Below are 21,408 nucleotides of genomic sequence, written 5' to 3' on the forward strand. Positions count from 1 at the left end.
GTTTTATTTTTTAGAGTGTAGCTGACCTCTTTACAGGCACTTGCCTCAGGGCCAAATTATGACCCTGTTATTAGTTAACTCTAGCCAACATTTAACACCCAGTGGACAGTGCACACACAAAAATACTAAAGAGAGAAACTGTGTTCATAAGCCACTTTCAAAATACAATGAAGAAAGAGAATGAAAAGGGAGAAGGATTAAAGCTGAAGAAGAAAATCTCAAACAGTAAAAGTCCCCTGCATTTCTGCACACATTGATGTATTGGCCTGAACACACATTCCTACTGAACGACTTTGGCAAGCCTTTAAAAAAACACATTAAAGGGCTCTGTTCTGCATGAGCCCAGTTGTTGCTCTGTTTTCTCCCCCCCCCCTCCTCCAGTTTTCTCTCTGCTCCTCTCAGCTCAGAGACAGCTAATCAAGTGGGGTTATGGGAAAATCTGCAGATGCTAAAAGATGATTGTGACAATATATTAACGGACAAATAATAAAACACAGCAAGGAGAAACAAGCAACAACATTACCGAAAATTACCCTAATAGGCTATAGAGTTGTTTCTACCAGTAACTTTATTAAGCACTGCACATGTTGGACATAAACACTAATGGCTGCTTCCGCAACATTTCATCCTAATTCTATGTTGTTTAGTTTGTTTTTTATCAATGGTTCAAGGGGAACCAGTGGTAGATAAACTTTTTCAACCATGTACGTTTACTGTAGCTGTTACTTTTAGCAAACTATTTAAACCATCATCCATTATTTTTAACTATTCAAGCTTCACTGCTCACTTGCTAACTACTTATCATGCTCTCTCAATATATATAATATTACAATTTTATAATATTTGACAAAATGACATTTCTAGAAAGACTAGTGCTGGATAGAGTTTGCTTGCTTCACTGTCTGTGAACTGAAAAAGGAATCTATGTACGCATTGAAGTGGAGCGAGACACTTCTATAGTTAAAGAAATTTTATCCAAACTAAATCAACTGCAAAGCGGTTGTCATGTTGGGAGTACAGGAAGGACAAGTAGAGAGCAGCCATGATAACTGATCTCTCCAGCTCAACATTGGTAAGTACAGTTACATTTTTGCACAGAGAAAACACAGATGAGAAAAAAGTGATGAGTTGCGATTATTATCAGATACAGCGCATTATTTTCTTTCTTTTAGTGGGGACATTTTGTCTTACAGAAACTCTAAATAGTTATAAGTACAGCAGTGCATGTGGGAAGGTCAAATATTTAAATATAGTTTAAGCTGCATATTACATTTTGGTAATGAAACACTGCGCAGGTGATAAATAAACAATTCTTTGTTAGATTCAATTTGCAACATCTTTTGCTAGACTACAGTACAACAACAGTATTTATGTAGCCATAATGAAATAAGAATCTAACGTAGTTAGCCTGGCACCTATGTGAAAATAAAGAAATAATGATACATGTAGCCTGGAGTTCACATTGTTTATTCAGTATTAAACAAAGAGATTTTAATGTGACTTCCAGGACAGCAATTCAAATTGACAATAATGGGGGTAGTGTAAACAAAATGACATTATAGTGGACTAACAGTCTAGTAACAATTCAGCTGGGCTAGGATAACTTTCAGAGTGCTAGCAGAGGTGACCAGCCCTTTAAATCAATATCCAAATTCCATCTCATTATAAGATAAAAAAAATCCATGAAAGTCAACAGTTAGACATTTCTGTGGTCAAAGTAATTCTCACAAAAAATAATACTGAGACATTGAAAGTAAACTTGTTTTTTTCTTCCAGTATTACTGAAATAGCTTGAGGGAAATATATGGAAATGAGACAATGACCTGTCTGGTACAGACACAACATCAAATCATTTCTAAAATCCAAAGAATGGTTTAAATGCAAGACCGGTGTTCATCTGGGGACTTTCTATGTCCAGACCAACCAATTAGATTTTTCTGTCCCTCCAGACTGCCTCCATTCCTCACGAATTGTAAAGCACTCCTCAGTATAGACATTAAGTAGTATTTAATGAGTACGTCATAAAAAATAATTCCAACATCATTAAATTAAACTTAAATGATTCATTCACTGTTTTTCAACTAACCCCTTATTAAAATAGCTGTAGTATTGACTGGCTTACCACTCTGCACTTCTACAGTCCCATCAGGAGAATTTTGTATCTCTTTAAAAACCCAGGTGAAGCTACTTTTGGAAACCAGACGTGTTTATATGATCTACTCCTAAAGAGAAAGTTTCAAAACCATGCTGTCTGTCACAGGTAGGTGTTTGTTGATTTTATTTCTCCAGTTACATCTGTGCTGGAATTTGATCAAAATAAAATAGATTCAACATAACAGAGAGCAAGGTTTGAGACCACGGATAAGCCTGTCTGTGAGCTTACCATTTATGAAAACTGGATTTATCCTGGTTTTGAAGGCCTAAACGACTGCCTGAAACTTGAGCTGGAGTTAGTGAGGTTGTGGTTATGCACAGCCATAAATGATAGGAAACAACATGTCAATTGGGTTGGGTTAAAACAGTGAACCTATTGTTTTAGCAGTAAAATGAGCCAGTAGGAAACATATGATAATATGTATTCATATTCCTGCTTGCCTTAACAAAACAGTTTGCATGAAAGCAAGGTGAACTGTTTATTTTAACTCTGTCGGCAGAGTAGCCTTGCCACTGCCAACAGTGGAGACCTTTTATGCTAACATTAGTTTGTTGCTAACTAACATCTGTAGGCTCATTGAGTATTTATTATATTCCAGTGGTTCAAAACTGTTTTTATTATTTGTAATGCTTGACCTTTTGTTGATACCCAGTGTTGATAAGGAAGGAGTTTTTTTTTTTTTTTGGTTTAAACCCACATGGGTTATCCTTGCACAAACCCCAGATATTTCTCACAAAGCACTCCTATTCTTTTTGTTGCAAGGTTTGTCAGGTGACAGAGAAAATCTCCCTAGATGAAGCACCAGCACTAGAATCTGCACTTGGAAAATATTGTAAATCCATACAAATTACATTGTTTTCACTTCTATACATAATATTATATAATCCAGTTCTCCCTTCATAAATCTCTCTGTACTGTAAAGAATTGCATTGTTTTCCAGGGCTCTCCAGGATTTTGTTTCATTTGAGTTTGAACATGTCCCAAAATTTGAAACACATTTACATAAGGAGAGTCATAATGTCTTCCCAAGTTGCATTAGTTGATTCCCAGAAATGTTTTGCTTGTTATCAGGTTGATTTACAGCCTTAGTGTAAATTCTTAATCAACAGTGTTATATATTAGCCCTTAAAATAGGGTTTAATCAACCACCGCCACATTAGCTTAGCACAAACCCTTTAATGTACAAGCAATTATAGGTCTAGAGACTAAGGTCCAGTAAGAGGAAAACTCTTTGGTATTTCCAAGAAAAAAGGATTGCACAAACAGTATTTGATCAGAGAGGAGAAAGATTTGTGCCAAGTCATTTTAAAATGCACAACAGATCTAGGTGACATCTCAAGAGGTATTGGGTTGGAGAAGGTATGAATATGAGAGTGCGGGCCTGTTATCAAAAGCGTACCATTCATACTACGAGCATATGGATCTAACTTAGCATAATGTCGTGAGATTTTCATTCAATGAATTAAATTAGATGTTGAGCAATGTCTGCTTTACAGAGAGCCCGGCAAACCCGATAACACAGAAATTTGATTTTCACATTGGAGGAGAAATGCAAATATCTTAACTAAAATCTACAAAATAAGGATTAATAGAGATTTGGTAAAGGCGAGGAATTACTTGAAAATTCAGGCCTTAAGCTAAGCCAAGGCCATTTGTTCACATAGCAAGAACAACAAAGAAAAAGAAAATTTACTTTTTTTTTAAAAGAGCCTTCCAATCCTCTACAAGTCCTTTACCAGTTCTGACCATTCAGATGAGGAAGAATTCAATGAATACAGCCAAAGCCCCTCAAAGTAAACATGTAAAAGTAAACATGATGTAGAACATTAAATGAGGAGAGGCTTTTGATTAAGAACTCTCTCCCTTCACATGTTACAGTAGAGAATGTGTCCATGACAGATGCTATCAACCATTCGCTCTGCGATGTCCATCATGTACAATATACTCATTTAATGGGACCCATCTTCAGGCTGATGCATAACGCTCTCATGGTTCTCTGAATAGGTCTGTTAAAGGTCCAGGGTGTAACATTTAGGAGGATCTATCGGCAGAAATGGAATATATATACATACCTATAATATAGGTATGTTTTCATTAGTGTACAATTACCTGAAAGAAGAATTGTTGTGTTTCCAGAACGGACAAACCACCTCATTTGGGCTTAGAGGGGGGGAGAGTGAGGGAGTTGCAATCAGCAACTATACCACTGGATGCTTCTAAATCCTACACACTGGACCTTTAAGTGAGATGCATATAAACAAAAGAAATTTGTATGTAATATTGCCACAAGCCACCATTAATGTTTTCTCTATCTTATACATTGTAACAAGGACAAAGACAGCAGTGGATTCAACATCCTCCACTTAGGGTGTGTGTGTGTGTGTGTGTGTGTGTGTGTGTGTGTGTATCGCAAAGGCCACTCTATGCAATCAAACTGGAAGACTTTAACCTTGCCTAGGACAGGAGGACAGACTACATTTCTACTGAGATCTGAGCGTCCATTTTCCCATTATGCTGCTGCTCTTATCTACAGAAACACTAAAATCCGGTTAAATGGAGCCATTTTCTCATTTGCCTTTGGAGGTCATTTTTCATGCTTGGAGAACTCCAGTCATTCAGACAGCACAAGGGGCTCCATTGTAATAATAGCTTGTTCTGTGAGTGTCCAGAGGCCCGGTCTGCACAGGCTGGCAGACACTCGTGGACCACAGCTGGAACTCACTCTGCACCATATACCCAGCTGTGTAGCAATGGACCAACAGCAAAGACAAGGCAGGGGATGCTACTGTCCAATCGTTTGATCAATAAAGGAAGGAAGAATTCACCAGTGACTGCTCTCAGCATTAGGTCACATCTTTTGCTTGACAAACCCTGTAAGAAACATTGGACATATTGTGGAGCCAACTAGACCAGCCAATATAGTGTAAACCAACGAGCCCAGGCAACAAGGACTGGGTGTAGCGTCTCTCAGCTCTGATAAGACACTGGTCGAAGTTGGTCCTGGGCTTGTGGGAGTGTGTAGCAGACAACTACTTTGCCCCCTGTGGTGGTGGATAGGGGCCTCAGGAGGAGAAGCAAAGGCTGCAGCACTCCATACAGATCTCCAGGCAGTCTGCAGACTCACAGCAGGCGTCGATGATGCCACAGTCCATGTCACAGGGCAGGTCACAGTCGCCACACTCCTCCGACGCACAGCAGCAGCAGAAACACGAGTCGTCCCCTGCACAGGAGCCGCAGGTGGCACAGTCCAGCACGATGTTACACAGAGTTAAGAACTCACAGAAGAGGCAGGCCAGAATACAGTGAACACAGCAGTCTGCAGAGAAAAAGACACAGACACAGTGAGTGAGTTTCTTACCATTCACCATTCAGAAATCTAATCTTATAAAAGTACTTTACTTCTTATTCTTTTTTATCCATTATAGTCTTTCTCTGTATGCTTTGGCAACATAAACACATTTACATGTCAGGCCAATAAAGCAAATATTAAAAAAATATATAGTTTGGAAATACAGACACTAAAAAATTCACACACTGACTCACAACATTTGCTCACAGCAGGGAGTAAAAGAAATAAAAAAAATGTCTGGTCTTACCGACACACCCTTGTTAATAAGTAATAATTGTCTTTACCTCTCCGCTCAACCACAGAGCCACTCTGCTCTCCTTTGTTAAGCTCTAAGTATCAGTATCTGTACTTTTAAGTATTCATGAAAAGAAAATGTGGTCTCCTTCAGCATATTACCTTGAGTTGAAAGCGTAAATACCATGCTATCTATAGTTTGGCATTACTTATGTATACTTAAGTATATTGGATCTAGCCTGGTTTCTTTTAAAGACACAAGTTGATGCAACCACTCAAGCTGTGACAAGATGTGGTGAAACAAAACAGCCCACAAAGGACTGCTCATCACGAGTGATTAACGGAATGACAAGTTTGATATAGGCTATTGAGATATGATGAATTTCTCCTTTGCATTTTGAATAATCAGTTTTCTGTTTCTATTCGCAGTTAGTAAAGATTTATCAAGTACCAAGGACAAAATACAGTGTTCAGTTGAACTGTTTTTTGTTGACTTTTTTCATGTATTTAGCTGTATATTATAAACCATTGATCCTAATTCATTGGAAAGAATTCTGATGCTCTACTCTGACCAGACATGTGCAAAAAACAAAAAACTCCCTCTCCTGCTGCCCCAGCCCCTCCATCTGTTTCTTTATCTCACCGTCCTGTGCCTCTGTGGGAATCTGGGAGCTGTTGCTCTTGGAGCTGCTCTTGCTTCTCTTGCTGCTTTGGGAGGTGATGGAGGGGTTGGACTGCAATTTCTTGGTGTGTTTAGGTCCTGCTGAAGAGGACGAGGAGGTGGAAGATCCGCCTCTCGGGAGGGACCCCAGCTTAGGGTGCTCATGAGAGCCCCCGTTCCTGACCCCGTTGGACTGGAGGGCATGTGTGTGAGGCGTGTGCGTGTGATGCGGACAGTGTGTGTGAGGGGAGTGCGTGTGTGCGTGGTGCTTGGCTCCATTGCGCAGTTGGCTGCTGGGCTGTGTCCGACATGGCTGGGTGTGGTGGGTGGGCGTGGATCTGGCTGCTGGCTGAGCTGGGGAGGGGCAAAAGTACATTCATTTACAATAGGCTATGGACAAAAAAAACATTTTTTCTTAAATAAATCAATCAATTCAGTTCAGATCAGATCAGTGTTGTTGCTGTTAGGTGTGCCTGTTATTGTGTTTACATAATATAAATACAATTTATATTGTACAACTGTTTCTTTTTCGATCCTATCCCGATTATGAGGACCACATGAATATTGTAGGTGACTGACACAGTATTCTAGCATTAACTTTTTGACTGAAACTTCTCATTGCCAGTCAATCTATTGATTATTTTACACAATAAATGCTTTTGATCCACAATCCACAGCCCAAAGATTGTCAATATACAATATAAAATAGAGACAAGCAGCAAATCCTCACATTTTAGAATCTGTAGATAGGAAATGACATTTTTGCTAAATAAATGACATTTTTTAATGTCCATATGAAAGCAGTGTTCCTTGCTTTAATTGTCCCTCCTGTCCATAATGGCCCCAAAAAGATCCCAAAAGCAGTTTTAATGTAAGAGATTTCAGCTGAAGCTAATAGTAAATCAAAATGAAATATGTATCTTCCAGTTAGTGTTTCTTACCACCCCTCTGTGTTTCCTTGCTGAGCTGCAGTGTAGAGACAGTAACAAAAAGTTAGAATTTTGCACAATATCTTGATAGCTTGATTTGTTTCACTCAGATTTCTGAAGTCTTATCATGTTTGCTTTGGATTTAAGAAGGGCCAGTACGGACAGGAAAAATAAGTAGTGCTATCAGTCTACATATAGGCAACGTGAACTTATAATTTTTACATAAAACATATGAATGGGATTGAAATATGTATATAGCATCTGTCTGTGTGAGCAGGCTTGCCAACATGTGTGCACAATGCAGCTGATCACTGTACAGCTCTGAGGCAGGGCCAAGGCCCCTCTCAGTGTGTGTGTGTGTGTGTGTGTGTGTGTGTGTGTGTGTGGAGATTTGTGCTGATGCAGCATCATGGAGAGGGAGGATCTGGGAAACAGAGTCCAATTACAAAGCCCAGACCAAAGGCAACAGCTAATGGGAAGAGCTATGTATTTGCTGAAGTGACCCCTGATCCTACTTGTCTAGACTCTTACACAACTATAAAGAGATTGCAAGGGGAAAAAAGACAGGATAAGTGTGAGAAGGGAAGAAAGGAGTGTTTGTCTCTGGAAAAACACATCTTTTCAGTACCTGAGTTTTTGGAAGAACGCAGTTTTGATACAACATAGTGCATGCACATTTGTTCAGCTTGGCTCAACATAGCACTTGGTATATTTTACCTCCAAGTGCTACCAAGTACAAACTACTCAGCTAGAGCAAGGGAGGCCTTCACTTTCGCTGCCAAACCAAACACACACCCTGAAAAGAAGAATAAAATGGAAGCCTGGTTTTTATATATTATGGTAGTATTTAATACCATCCTATTGAGGCCCTAAATATTTTCTTGACCTGAAAGCATATGGTGTTGAGAAGCATGGTGAGAATTAACAGGGCAGGGTAGAGTACAGCAGACCCACAGAAAATCAAAGCAGAAACTTTCTCATATACTCACACACACACACAGAGTTGCAGTGAGAGACAAACAAAGTGTGGTCCTGAGCTCTAGCTATGAAACACGACTAGCAATAAAAGCGTCCGTTCGATAACCGCTCTGAGACAGATAACCCATCCAGGCCTGTTTTGATTGGCTGATGGCTGTGGTCACACAACCAATCCAGTGTTATTAAAGATCCTTTCATTCAGCGTTTTCTAACTTTGCTCCAGATGTTTGGCAGGCTGCAGGGCCAGTGTGTGTGTGTGTGTGTGCATGAGTGTGTAGGCGTGCATGCATGTGCACAGCTAGTGAGAAGGAGTCATATTTTTTTCATCTAAAGTATGTCAAAAGTCAATACCTGCTGCTCTCCTGTCTCTCTCTCTTCCTCTTTTTCTCTCCTCACTTCATCTCCTCCCTTTCTCTGTTCCCCCTTTCTGTCTCGCTTTCTTATTGCTCCCTTTTAGCCTTTTGCACAATACTGTATTTTAACACTCTAAGCTGGCCAGGATGTAGGTCGGTAAGAGAATAAGGGGATTAAAGAGAGGGGAGGGGAGGAAAGCTGTGCACAATTTTTCAGTATTCCCTCTAGGTCTGTATTGTCCGGGGGATTGTGAGTTGTTGAGAAATTCATACTTCTTGTGAATTTGTGTGTGTGAGTGAGTGAGTGTATGAACACAGTACATAGATGGATCTGGCAGACAGACAGAGACAGAGAGAAACGGGGAGTCAGGACTGTCTCCAAACAAAGCTTGAGGTTAGGCCCACTAAGACACACAAATTTATGCATGTAGGAACACGTGTGGACACACACACACACACATAGACACAAGGTCCCTTTGTCTGAGATCAAGAAAGTAAGGGAGAAGATGGAGTGAGTAACAAAATTGAACAAATGGTTTGCTGCTTGTGCATATTTGGACCAAAAGGATGCATGGGTGTGACTCTAAAACACAATGATTCAGCAGTGGGAGCCAGTTAAAAATAACAGCAAATAAAAAGCCAAATGACTGTGGGATTAACATGATGAGACTGGGAAACCGCACAGTGCACGTGTGTGGCGCTTAACACCACAGTGTTGGCCACTGGGGGTACTGCGACCTCTGGTAAGATGTGTGTATGTACATGTATGTCTGCGCAGAGGTGTTCGGCCAATTTACGAGCAGAAGTGAGTCACCCTCAGTTGAATGCAGTAGTACATACCCCCCCACCATTCACCCATTCACACACCCTCGACCTCTACCTCCTCTCCTGGCGTCTCTCAGCTATCCTGTACTTACACACCTCCCTCCCAGACCAGAGAACTGCTTTTCATCTCTCTCTCTCTACTTATCCTCTGCTGGAATGAGTCACTAGCATGACGATGAAGTCTGTCTGTCTCTGTTCCAGCTGCTTTATCCGAGCGTCTCCTCTGGTGCAGTTTGTCTGTCTATGAAGTGTTGAAATGGTACTATAGACATGAGACTAAAGGTAAAATTTGCATTCCCAAATGCAACTTAATTATGCATTATGCATTATCAACCAAAGTATCCAAACAATCTGCTCACTCTGAACACTGAATAATAAATGCTGAAACCAAAACTGCAAATATTGATTGCTTGCAGTGTACCTTTTTGGCAATAAAGACAAATGCCTTTAATGATGAATGATTAATGAATGATGTTTGGCACAAAAAAGTTCAGTTTCACAATATTTGCAACATTTAAAAATCCACTAACCATTTTAAAGTGCCTGTAAAAACATCCATTCACCCCTGTCTCCTAGAAACATTTCACCCACTGACTCCCTTCTGGGTGTTTCTTGCATAGTTGCGTTGTTTTTAACTGTGGGCCAAAGCCTAAGTGTCAACTACTAAAACTGTGAGAATGGGAAAATGATAAGTTGGTGCCATAAAATGTTATTTAAAACACTTTTCAATGACACTTTTCCCCACATTTCTGGCTGCTATACAGCACTCCAACCCAACACTACAGTGTTAATGAGGCTTGTTTAGCTGCACCCACTCACTAGAGTGAAAAACTCATGTGAATACATGTGAAATTAGTTAGATGCAAAAGACTGCTTCAAAATTAGATGTGACTGCAAGACTGTGACTCAACTTTGGCTAAAATTAAAGGTTAATTCTTGTTATATTGAATAAAAGAGCATTTGTATACAGTCTTAGCAATTTTAACACAAACACATAGTGTATAATGTATAATATCCCACCTAAGTACCTTTGTTAAAATTCTTAGCAGTTTTAGTTACTATAAAAGACAGTTTGATCCTTTATTAAACCGTAGCTTTGCTCACACACTTATACACTTATATATCACTGCGTCTAGCTGTCAGTTTGTTCATGGCCTAACTAGAAAAGTGAAGAATGGATTTCTGTTGTTTCAGATATATATTTTGTAAAATAGCAAAACTATTAAGTTATTTAATTATAAGTATGGTTGATGTTATTCTAGTGTGGAAAAAACTGTTCACGTTGATGGATTATGAATAATAATGAAAGGTACTGAAGTCTGTAAATACAGATTAAATAAAATACAAATTATTGACATATTCTCTATCATCTAAAAAGCAGTTACATACAATAGCCTAAATATGATCAAACTATCTCAGCACTCAAAGGGTCAACTGATTGCAAGTTGACTGATGAGTTTGTGGTTAAACTTGTTTACAGAAGAGCGTTTTCTATACCAGGAAAAACACAGCTGTGCATGGGAATTAGTCTTTTGTACTTTGTTTTGTAATTTTCCAAGCACATTTCTTTGTTTTTGTGTTATAACATTAGATGACGCAAAAGAACAACAACAACTTGTCCAATTCCCAAAAGTTCTGGAAAAACCCCATTCCATTTTTCTTGTGTTTTTTTTTTTTGACATTCAGACACTCTTTTTATTCCCTTAAACCCATCTGTTGGAAAATCACTTAGATTCACTTATTATTCTTTTGCAACATTTGACTAATTTTTGAATTTCACCTGACAAATGAATGGAAACAGTGTGCAAATGTATTTCAAGAAGAGGACTAGGGCTATATTTTTTTTATATTTTTAAGACAGTGGATTTGCAAGAACAACATGAGACACAGCAACACTAATCACTGACCTGAGACCAACCACCTCAATCACACATGACCTCTGACATGACCCCTGTGACATCACCACCCAAACAGCTGGATTTTCCAACCATCAGCTCTTTATCACCGTTATCTAACTGACAGTAAATGTATAATATGTGTGTATGTGCTCAAACGTAACCAACAAAGAGAGAGTAAATTTAGAGGAAAACCATCAGAGGAACAGGAAAGACTAATAAGACAGAGGGACAGAGATGGAAAACAGTGTGAGCACAGCGACTGGTCCTCTAATTAAAGGCAATGTCACAGTCCTGTTAGATGTCCCACCAACAACACACTGCACACTCCTCCCCTTTGATGACAAGATAATAACAAACAGCTTCACTCAGCATTTCCCTTACACACACTTCCGTGCTCTCGTTTGCACATGCATAAAAAGGGCTGCTTTCTGTGTTTGTCATGTTCAGCTCATCTACTGAAAATAGTTCAAACTGATAAAAATAAACAAGTGTCATAAATGCTACTGTGATGCTGTCAGTGATTAATTACATGTGTCATTGTTTCCTTGTGAGTCTAAAGGATTGCAAGTAGTTAAACATCTGTGAACATGTGTATCCTGCTGTGACTGTGACGTCAAAGACAGCAGTGTGTTCATGACATCACTGACAGGGAGTTTGGCTGTGTGTGTGTGTGTGTGTCAGAGCACAACACACACACTCGCATATGTTAACAGCTCGCTCTGCACATTGTTCTCAGAGAGCTTGTCATAGGCCCAGGGCCAGACACATACTACAGCTCTGATGTCATCACTGCGAGACGGAGGAATTGTCTGTCTCTGCTTCTGTTTTCTCACCATCTCGCTCACAAACACATGCACATTCACAGATGTCAAACATCCATGACCTCACCACAGACCTGAGTCACAGCTATTTTGTTATGTCTTCACAGTCATTATGAAGCCAGAGAAACACATGATGATTGATTGATAGCAGATGACACAGACCATATTGAAACTGCATTCAGGCCTGATAGCGGCTTATGAGGCTCGCAAAAGATACACAAACCAACTCACGCGGGGAAAAAGGCAGAGACAAACATATCATTATGTAGACAAGCCGTCTGTGTTCACCTGAGAAAGGGATAGTTTAGCACTGTTTAGGTTGCGGTTCAAGTCCCGTGAACACATGTGTGATTGTGTAAGTTGCAGAGGGAGGAAGTTATGGATGAAGGGAGGAGGCACATGAAGGCAAATTGAAAGCCAGTGAGGACTGGTGTGCATGTGGTACATTTTGTCCAATCCCACTGTAGTTGCATAACCCTCATTGCAAAGCATATGGAGCTGGTGGGTTTCATAGCTTTTTATTGGGATGTAAAATAAAGACGAGAGGAGAGACAGAGAGAGAGAGAGAGTGGCAGAAAGAAAATCAATCCCTAACCTCTCTCAGCCTTCCAGTCTCGGTCTGAAATAGACACATGCAGCAGACAGGACAGGTAGAGGCCCAAACATAGACAGAGACAGCAGACATTCATTCACTTATTGAACTCAAAACACATTGCATTCATTTCCGATTTTATTACTGGGCTGCTAACCCAAGGAGTATGTTATATTGGAAGGAGTCTCCATCCCGTGACACAGCTCCCAAATGGTTACATTTGGAGAACTTATCCTGTGGCCCCACTTCCTTATATGCCCTGCTCGGCTCAAAACTCCCCCTAAAAGAAACTTATATATATGTATACTTCAAATCTAATTGTGAAACATTCCTTTAAGATCTGAACACAATTCAGTCGATTTTTTTCACTGAAACTACTACTCACTTATTACTTTTTATTATTATAGCTTTTCTTTATCATTTATTGTACTTTTACCTGTGCTATTATTGTTTCCTTTTCTGTGTCTTATTTACAATTTTTCTAATCTAACTGTACCTGTGATTTGTTGCATTTTGTATGACTCTAAATACCCCCCAAAAAATCTTGAGCAAAACAACAAAACAAAAAAACCCCACTGCATTCACCTACTTATCCATTTCCTGACTGAACTGGCTGCTGGTTATTCAGTTACCGCAAACTAGCTATTACGACAGGGCAGGTTTGTGTGTTTGTCCATGTCACCCATGGCTGGCCCTGGATTCCAGGAAAAATGCTCATAGCTTTCTAACACATGCTCAGATGTCAACTTGTTCAACTGTCTTTGTCTCACCACTCAATTCCTCCTTCATCCCCTCATTCACTTATGCCACCCCCCTTTTCTTTAAATTACAGGAAGGACAGATTTAGACTACTATAGGGCATTTAAAAGTTTTACAGTGCTTTCAAGTTAGTGGCAAAGCACAGAGAAAAGCAAGACTTTGGTTGGTGTTATTATTGCGAAGCTCTGTCTTCTAATTGAATAAATGGCATAGGAGAACTAGTTTAAGAAATAGGTTGAGATTCTACTTATTTCAAATGTAGTGAATGGATGGAGTGAAAGCAAGAAAAATATGTGCGGTGGGGTAATGACATAGCATACTTGCGTAACCTTTGGCTTTGCTAAAGAGTGTTGGAGCGACTGCACATCAAGGGGAGTGAAAGAGAGTCTTTCATTGGCCAAGACATGACCGTAATAATTGTAATATGGGGAGGGAGATAGGTGGTGGTGGTTAGTGATATGACTCTGGAAGGAGAACTTCCAGGTATTGGGAGACTCCTCGCCAGCAAATTGAGGTGGAGAGGTGCTGATACACCCAGAGGGGAGTGTCATGATTGGACAGCTGGAGATTTTGGGAAGTAGTTTAGACTTGGAGAGCTGAGTGTAAATAAAGCACACAGCTCTCCTCCTGCAATTTTCTGCAATCAGTAAAACTGCCAAGTACAGTAGCTATTTTATGTTACTGCAATGAGAAACGTTATTCAGTCGAATTAGTCAAAAACACACAGATCCCAGAATAGAGGTGGGTTCTTTTACAGAAGTGAGAACACCTCATTGAATATCACATTGACATTTGGTGAGGAAATGAGGAGTGAGAGGGACGGAAGACATTTGGCCTAACAATGGTATCCAACTGGACTTGAACCAGGGATGTTGTGATAACTTGGTTGCCATCTTCAATCCTTTGGCCACCAGGATGCCAGCATAGACATTTTTTAAAGAGCAGAGATTACAGCTAAAACATTAGAAAGATGATATTAGTGACATGAACGTGGATGGATAGTAGGGTAAAAAAATATTGAAAAATATCGTATTGCAAAATGTTGTTTTGTGATATTGTGTCAATTTAAAAATAAATCAATTTTTTGTGCTTAAATCCCCCAACAGCTAGATAGCAGAGTTGTAAACGTAAAGTGAGGGCTATGATGTTGCAGATCCCACTGCTCGTTGCATTGCTTTTATTTTTTACTCAAGATTTTATGCATATGGTGGTGTGTTCTTTATACTATGAGAGATTTCCTCAAATTATTTTTTTTTAAATTGCAATATATCTCCTTTCTAACAGTATTTTAATATACATCCCAATATATTGAATCATAATCCCTGTATCGTGATATATATTGTATCACCAGATTCTTGCCAATACACAGGCCTAGTCGATATCACTGGAAAAACTGATGGGCTGTAGTATTTATGAAAGCATATAAATTAATCATTGTTTAACATTGTAAACAACATAAAAGACAAACAATTTTAAAAGCAAGTGCTGTAGTAGATACTACTATCTTAAATTATGGATAATAAATCCCAGAAACACATTTGACATCTCCAGAAAGAGAGATATTCAATGTATTCAATGAGAGAGTGTATTAAGTTACAGAATCTACAGTGGTGGAACCAGCTAGCCTGGACAGGATTTCGGCTCTCTATTTTTCAATTTTGGGGTATTTATTTTGATTAGACCGATACCAAGATGCCCAATGAACCCTAAATAATTAAAGGAGACTGGGAAATGGAAGTACATTTCACAGTGCCAGTCACCCTCACCTAGCGTTGTCATGGTAATACCCTAACAATTCCAGTCTCAACAGACAAGAGAGAATAAAATGCAGAGAAGTAGAAAAACGAAAGTGGAAAAGAGGAGGAAAGGTGTTTCATTTAAAGTGTGGAGTTTTGGGTGCAGCCTTGCTTGTCTTCAGAAATCAGAAACTTAACCTACTTAGCTGACAATGTAGATATTTCTGTCTGTGTGTATGATTACCTGACCTATTTCTTCAGGGTGTGTAAAATGTATTTGTTAAAGGTCAGGACAATGTGACTCATCAGACCAGTGATCGGTAATGGAAATAAAACTCTCACCAGTCTCTCTGAGAGTGTGAATGTGCGTGAGGGTGCTATTTACTCACATGTGATACTCTTGCTGGGTGTTGTGAGCTCTGTATGTGAGAGGCTCCTGTTCCACTTTTCTCCATCATCGCCATGCAACCTTTCTGGGGTGCCATTTACCCTCAATATGAGGGGCTCAGTATAGGTGTGGGCCACATCTAAAAAACAACAGAAATACACAATTAAAAAACATTCAAACAATTTTATGTATCACCACAAAGTTCTGCTTTTTGTTAAGTTAATTTATTTGAAGGTTTTGAGCTTTTATTTCCTGTATGAATAGCTATTTTTACATGTGGATATTATCAGGTATCAGCAACAAGCTGTTTTCCCACTTGTAGTAAACTTGTCTACTCCCATTTCATTTCCCATCCACTAGCACTTAATTAATTTAAACAGAGTAGTTCTGCTGACTTCAACAAAGCAGAAGATTTGGTCTGTATGCGTTGGTGTGTGCTCTGTCCTGAACTTGCATCTGGAAGCAGTTAAATCCAACCCCTTGGGACTGTTTAGGGGTCTATGTGCATGCTTGTGAAACCTGAAATCTGTGTGGGTCTATGTGTGTGCTGGGATGGCTGTTTGTGTTTGAGCATGGATGTGTGTGTGTTTAAAATGACCAAATAAGAGGATGTACACATAATATACATACAGTAAATACGTCTGGGTGTTTTATGTGTTCACCGGTACCATGCAGTGCTCTAATGAAGCTGTTATGATGCACACACACTCATCCATACATACATACACGCTACACAGAGGCCTTCAAAGCAGGGCAGGATTGGGCCTCTGAGAGGTGCAGACTCATTCCTGGGCAAATGGGAGCCAGCTGGGTTTGATAAACACACACACACACACACACACACACACACAAACCAAACCACGTCCTGTGCGTGGACTCAACACTTCCCGGCTATGTTTATTTACTTTATCCACTCTCGCTCACTTCTCTATCTGTCCTCTTTTTCCTGTCGCCTGCCTCTCGAACTCTTAGTCTCCAGTTCACATTCCCTCTCCACTCTTACAAATAAATTATTTTACACACTTTGCATAACTCTATACACTTTTTATGGCTTAACATGTATATTGTCTATGTAAAGGAATCTCAGCTTCAGAGAGTTGAATAAAAAAGTGAGCAGATTTCTAGCAGTACTGAGCTGATAGAATACAGTTATCTGGTTCTGATACTGTTTTTGTCTTGCTAAGTGCCAAATGAAAAGGCAAAAACAAATAGACTTTTTGAAATAAAGCTGAAATGCCATTACATGCATTTTACTCAGTACTAAACTTTAAAGAATAGATTCAAGTATTGAATCAAAAACTATCTGCTCCCAGCTTCTTTTTGGGTTTGTACTGTTCAGTTAAAATAAGACATCTAATGACATCAGTTTGAATTATGGAGATGAGATGGACATTTTTCAAAGGACTGATTTATTATTAATCATTTTGTTCCATGAGATTAGCATGAGTATAACATACAAATAGAAGATATTTTGTGATAATCTTTGCTATAATTTTTTACATATTTCCCACACCTACTTCAAAGTACTAAATACAGTTTGAAAATTAACCATAAAAAGGAGTGTTTTAATGACGTGTGATGACAGCTACATATTTTGTTCACTTACTGTAACAATGACTACCAGTGAGCCATGTATGGCTTAGTAAAAGCTAAAGATATCTTGCCACATGTTTTTAGTGAATTCCATTAAAAACTGTCTGTCGGGTGCCCGGTTAGCTCAGTGGGTAGAGCTGGCGACCCATGCAGCGGCCCAGGGTTCGAATCCGACCTGCGGCCCTGCTGCGTGTCATCCCCTCTCTCTGCCCCCCTTTCCTGTCTGTCTTCAGCTGTCACTTTAATAAAGGCAATAAAAGCCCCCAAAAAATACTAAATATAAATAAAATTAAATAATAAACAAACAAACAAAAACTCTTGTCACTGTTTGCGTGCTGTGTGTGTCATGTGTCTGTAACACATACAGGGACAGAGACTTAGACATATACTTAGGCAAATTATGTTAATGTTTACAATTAATTGATTATGGATGTCAATCTGGCAACAATTCGGGTTTGGCAAACAAGAACAGATGGCTGGTTGATAAACTGGCAAACATTTCTTAAAACTATTGTCAAGCTCTCTTTCTGCTGCTGTTTGGTACCACATTTTAATTAACATCATATTCATTTGCAACCCCCACCCCCAAAAATAAACAACTAAGGACTTAGTAAATAAACTGCAGATTTAGTAAATAACTAACTTACTGGCACACATTGTACACATTGGAATTTATTTTGTCTTTCCTAACAATGTTTGTAATGTTTTTATAATGTTTGTAATGTTGTATGTTGAAACAGTGAACCCAGAACCATTGTTTTGTGTAACTAAACAAGATTACTCTACAATATCACAAACCTGAAGGAGTTCCAAGCACCCTTAACCTGTCTGAAGGAACACTCTTTATTTATTTTTACAGAACAAAGTATATCAAAGTCTGAGGTGAGTTATGTAAGATGCTCTAACCTTGATGAAGAGGAACAGTGTTTTAAGCATTTGTGGATTTGTGTTTGCCTTTTATGAGAGACGTAAACAGGTCCTGAAGGAACGGGAAGTGCTTCCTAGTCTTCCGTTCTGTTAGACAGTGGTACACAAACACCACACACATACCTGTATGCCACACACACACACACACACACACACACACACACACACACACAAATATACTCATACTCCAATTTTACCTTTCTATATCTAGTACCAGCTCTCTCCACACACACATTTGTCTCCTGCATATGGAAGCCATTTCTACGGTCCATGTTGTATTCATTAGTCTCAATCAGCCGGCTTCAGATATGAAAGCCGCTAGTGAGAACTGCTGCTCTCAACACTGCCAAATGTCTAGTTTAGAGATATGTGTGTGTATTACAGGCTGTATGTCACTGGCAAGCACCTTCACCCATCCAATATATATTCAATTGTATGGTATTATGTATGTGATAATTATGTGTGCACTTTTACGGAGCTGCAGCCTGCTCTCCTCCAAAAATCTCTTGTACTGTGTACATATGACCACCACACTAAAGCCTTCAAATTCCAAATTCCCAAGAAAGTTAAAAAGCACCATCTTAATAACCGAAACTCCCATCCATGACACTCAGGTCCATTCAAGTCCAGCCACCCACCAGTGCTAGTCAGACCAACATTGTAGATCCATGATTCCTTTCTTACACAAGCCTGGTTTTACGACATACACGCACACGCTTTTAATATTTCCTATCAGTGCGTACCTGTATACGACGTCGAATGGATGTGGTGTGTGCTACTGAAACTTCACAGACTTTCACTGTCTGTGAGTGTTTCAGTGTTTCAGAAACTGGTAAAGATCAGAGACACCAAACATTAGTATTTGGTTTTGAGAGAAACTAAGTCCCTAAAAATCTCTCTGAACAATAAATAATAAGGTAAGATCCTTCTTCCAGTGGTATCAGATTTCTTATAAATCAAGATTTTTCCACATGTGGTGAGAACATTTTAATAAAAATGTTGCTGTAAACTGGATTTTTAAAGCCTCTCAGCCACAAACCAAAAGTTGTTGGTAAAAGCTCTGGAAACTAAAACCTTTGTCCCCCCACCTCAAAAAATGGCCAAAAACAGGTCTTATTTTGACCAAGCAGGGGGGAAAAGTCCTAAATGAATCGAGGGGCTCCATAAACAGTAATAGACCACCAGGTCAGGTCCCACGTAAACCATGTGACCTTTTAATATATCAATTCCATTTTAAGTGCTGAATCAAAGTGTTGTTAAGCCATTTATACAGTATAAAAATATATAACAAAAAATTAATTGTAATAAAATAATTTTCAAATTGCCAATTTAATTAAGATAACATGACAACTTTTAAACACCGAAGTAAAAAAAGAACCGAAATCACAAACTTCCTCCAAAAGCAAAAACCAAAGAGAGGTCAGAACTTTCAAAAGTGACCTTAATTAAAATAAAATGAAAATCGTATCAAAAGATCAAAACCCAATCATTCACTCCTTCCAATTTCATCATTCATTCAGTTTCCTGTTACTGTTAGTAATCAATATTCTGATAATTGCTACACTTTTAATAAACTGGTTATATGTACATAATTGTTCTTAGATACCTTACTTAATTTTCTTTTATTTTAATGCTTAATTTTCCCTGCTTTTGGGTACTTTAATGCTTTAAACCAAAGCATTCCCAGAAAGTGGATGAAGGAAAAACAAAGGAAAGAATTTCATTTGTACAGGGAAAAACAGTTTTTCAACTCAACACGTAAAATGGAGCTGTATTCTTTCCAAGGTAACATTTAACACAAAAATTAGAATCCAAATAAAAAAAAGATATTGTACTAAATAAGGTACAAAAAAATAAACGCATTTGATTCTGAAGAAGGAATTCCATTTCCCCACCTCCAAATTCCCCTAAAAACACCCCTGTCAAACCCTGTGAATATTAAATGTGAGCAACAACGAAACCCAATTTCAAGAAAAGGCTCCAGCATTCTGTATAAAGAGCTACGTTGCCTACAGTATAACCAAGCTGAGTGCATCAAAAAAATAAAAGTAATTTTTCGTTTTTTTTGTAAATTTTTCCTTTTTTGCAAATAAATAAACCTCTAAATAATAGTAATTCAAGTTGGACTAAAACAGAGGATTCAAGTGAAAACCGTGTAATAATTGTGCTCAAATGACCAGTGGACCAAACCAATCAGTGAAACCTGAGAAATATTGTTCTTCCATTTGCTAATGACTGATTTTTTTTATGGTTTCAATCAGTCATGGAGACAAAAAATTTTGAGCCTAATGGCCACAAACTTTTACTGCAGCAGTAATTATGTTCATCCACTTCAAGACCTACATCCCAGTAGAACATAATGGGTCATAAAGTGACTCCTACTATATAGTTAAATGCTTATTTCTTATAAAAACAAACAAACAAAACAAAGCATTTACAACCACCCAACTCTAGACCAAAGTAATAATTAAATTTTAAAGGCTACAATCGATATAATTAAGCAAGAAACATTGATAATGATCAATGTGAAAATAATCGTTTAATAGTGATGAAACGCTGCCAAAAGAGTTACTAGTCTGAATCTTTACAGAGCTTCATATTGAGTTTTCTGCTTCATTGTTTAACCCGGTCTGGTTCACAACTTTATTGTTTCTGGTTCACCTCCTCACAGCATAATTTTCAGTTCCCTAAAAAGCAGCCAGACACAGTTTGAGATCTAACATAGGGAGAATTTTAGCAGTTAAAAAGAGGCAGATAATTGTCCCTCAAGGGCATCATAAATTATAATGTTGCTTCTGTCAATGCTGCAATATATAAATAAAACAAACCAAACAAGTTTCAACTTGTAAGCAAAACCTTAAAAAGGTGATTTTTGTCAGTGTTGTGTTCACCCCGAACTTCCTTTCAATCACTTCTTAATAAAATGTATCTGGTACACAGTTACTGGGCCTAAAAAAAGAACCAGGCCTGTCAAAAATCTAAAAACTTGTAACTCCAAGGACCTGCCAAATCACCAAGGCCCTTTTAAGCATTAAAAAAGTTCCCCGCCGCCCGAAAGTTGTTCGTAGCAACCCAAGCAATAAACTACCTGCAGGGGGAACGCCTGCTGTTGTGGTTTTCGAAGGTGTATTTCCATTTTGATTCTTTCACTTCTGTCTCTTGTTTTGCTCTTTAAGCGAGGAAAGAACAACAGCAGCCAGGCTGTGAACA

General features: G+C 38.7%; 1 protein-coding gene across 1 annotated transcript in view; it reads right to left on the reverse strand.

Annotated features, from left to right (window-relative positions):
• Positions 1-1,457: 1,457 nt before the first annotated feature.
• mdfi (MyoD family inhibitor) overlaps positions 1,458-21,408 on the reverse strand; it is a 30,620-nt gene continuing 10,669 nt past the window's right edge. The window contains exons 3-5 of the mRNA XM_035662738.1: positions 15,680-15,817; positions 6,382-6,753; positions 1,458-5,471 (exon numbers count right to left, since the gene is read on the reverse strand). Coding sequence (XP_035518631.1) covers positions 5,218-5,471; positions 6,382-6,753; positions 15,680-15,817 — 764 coding nt within the window. The 3' untranslated portion in view covers positions 1,458-5,217. The remainder of the gene's footprint in view (positions 5,472-6,381; positions 6,754-15,679; positions 15,818-21,408) is intronic.

This window comes from Morone saxatilis, unplaced genomic scaffold, assembly GCF_004916995.1.
Source record: "Morone saxatilis isolate NCDOM2014 unplaced genomic scaffold, NCSU_SB_2.0 Contig18, whole genome shotgun sequence".
NCBI classification, from domain to species: Eukaryota; Metazoa; Chordata; class Actinopteri; family Moronidae; genus Morone; species Morone saxatilis.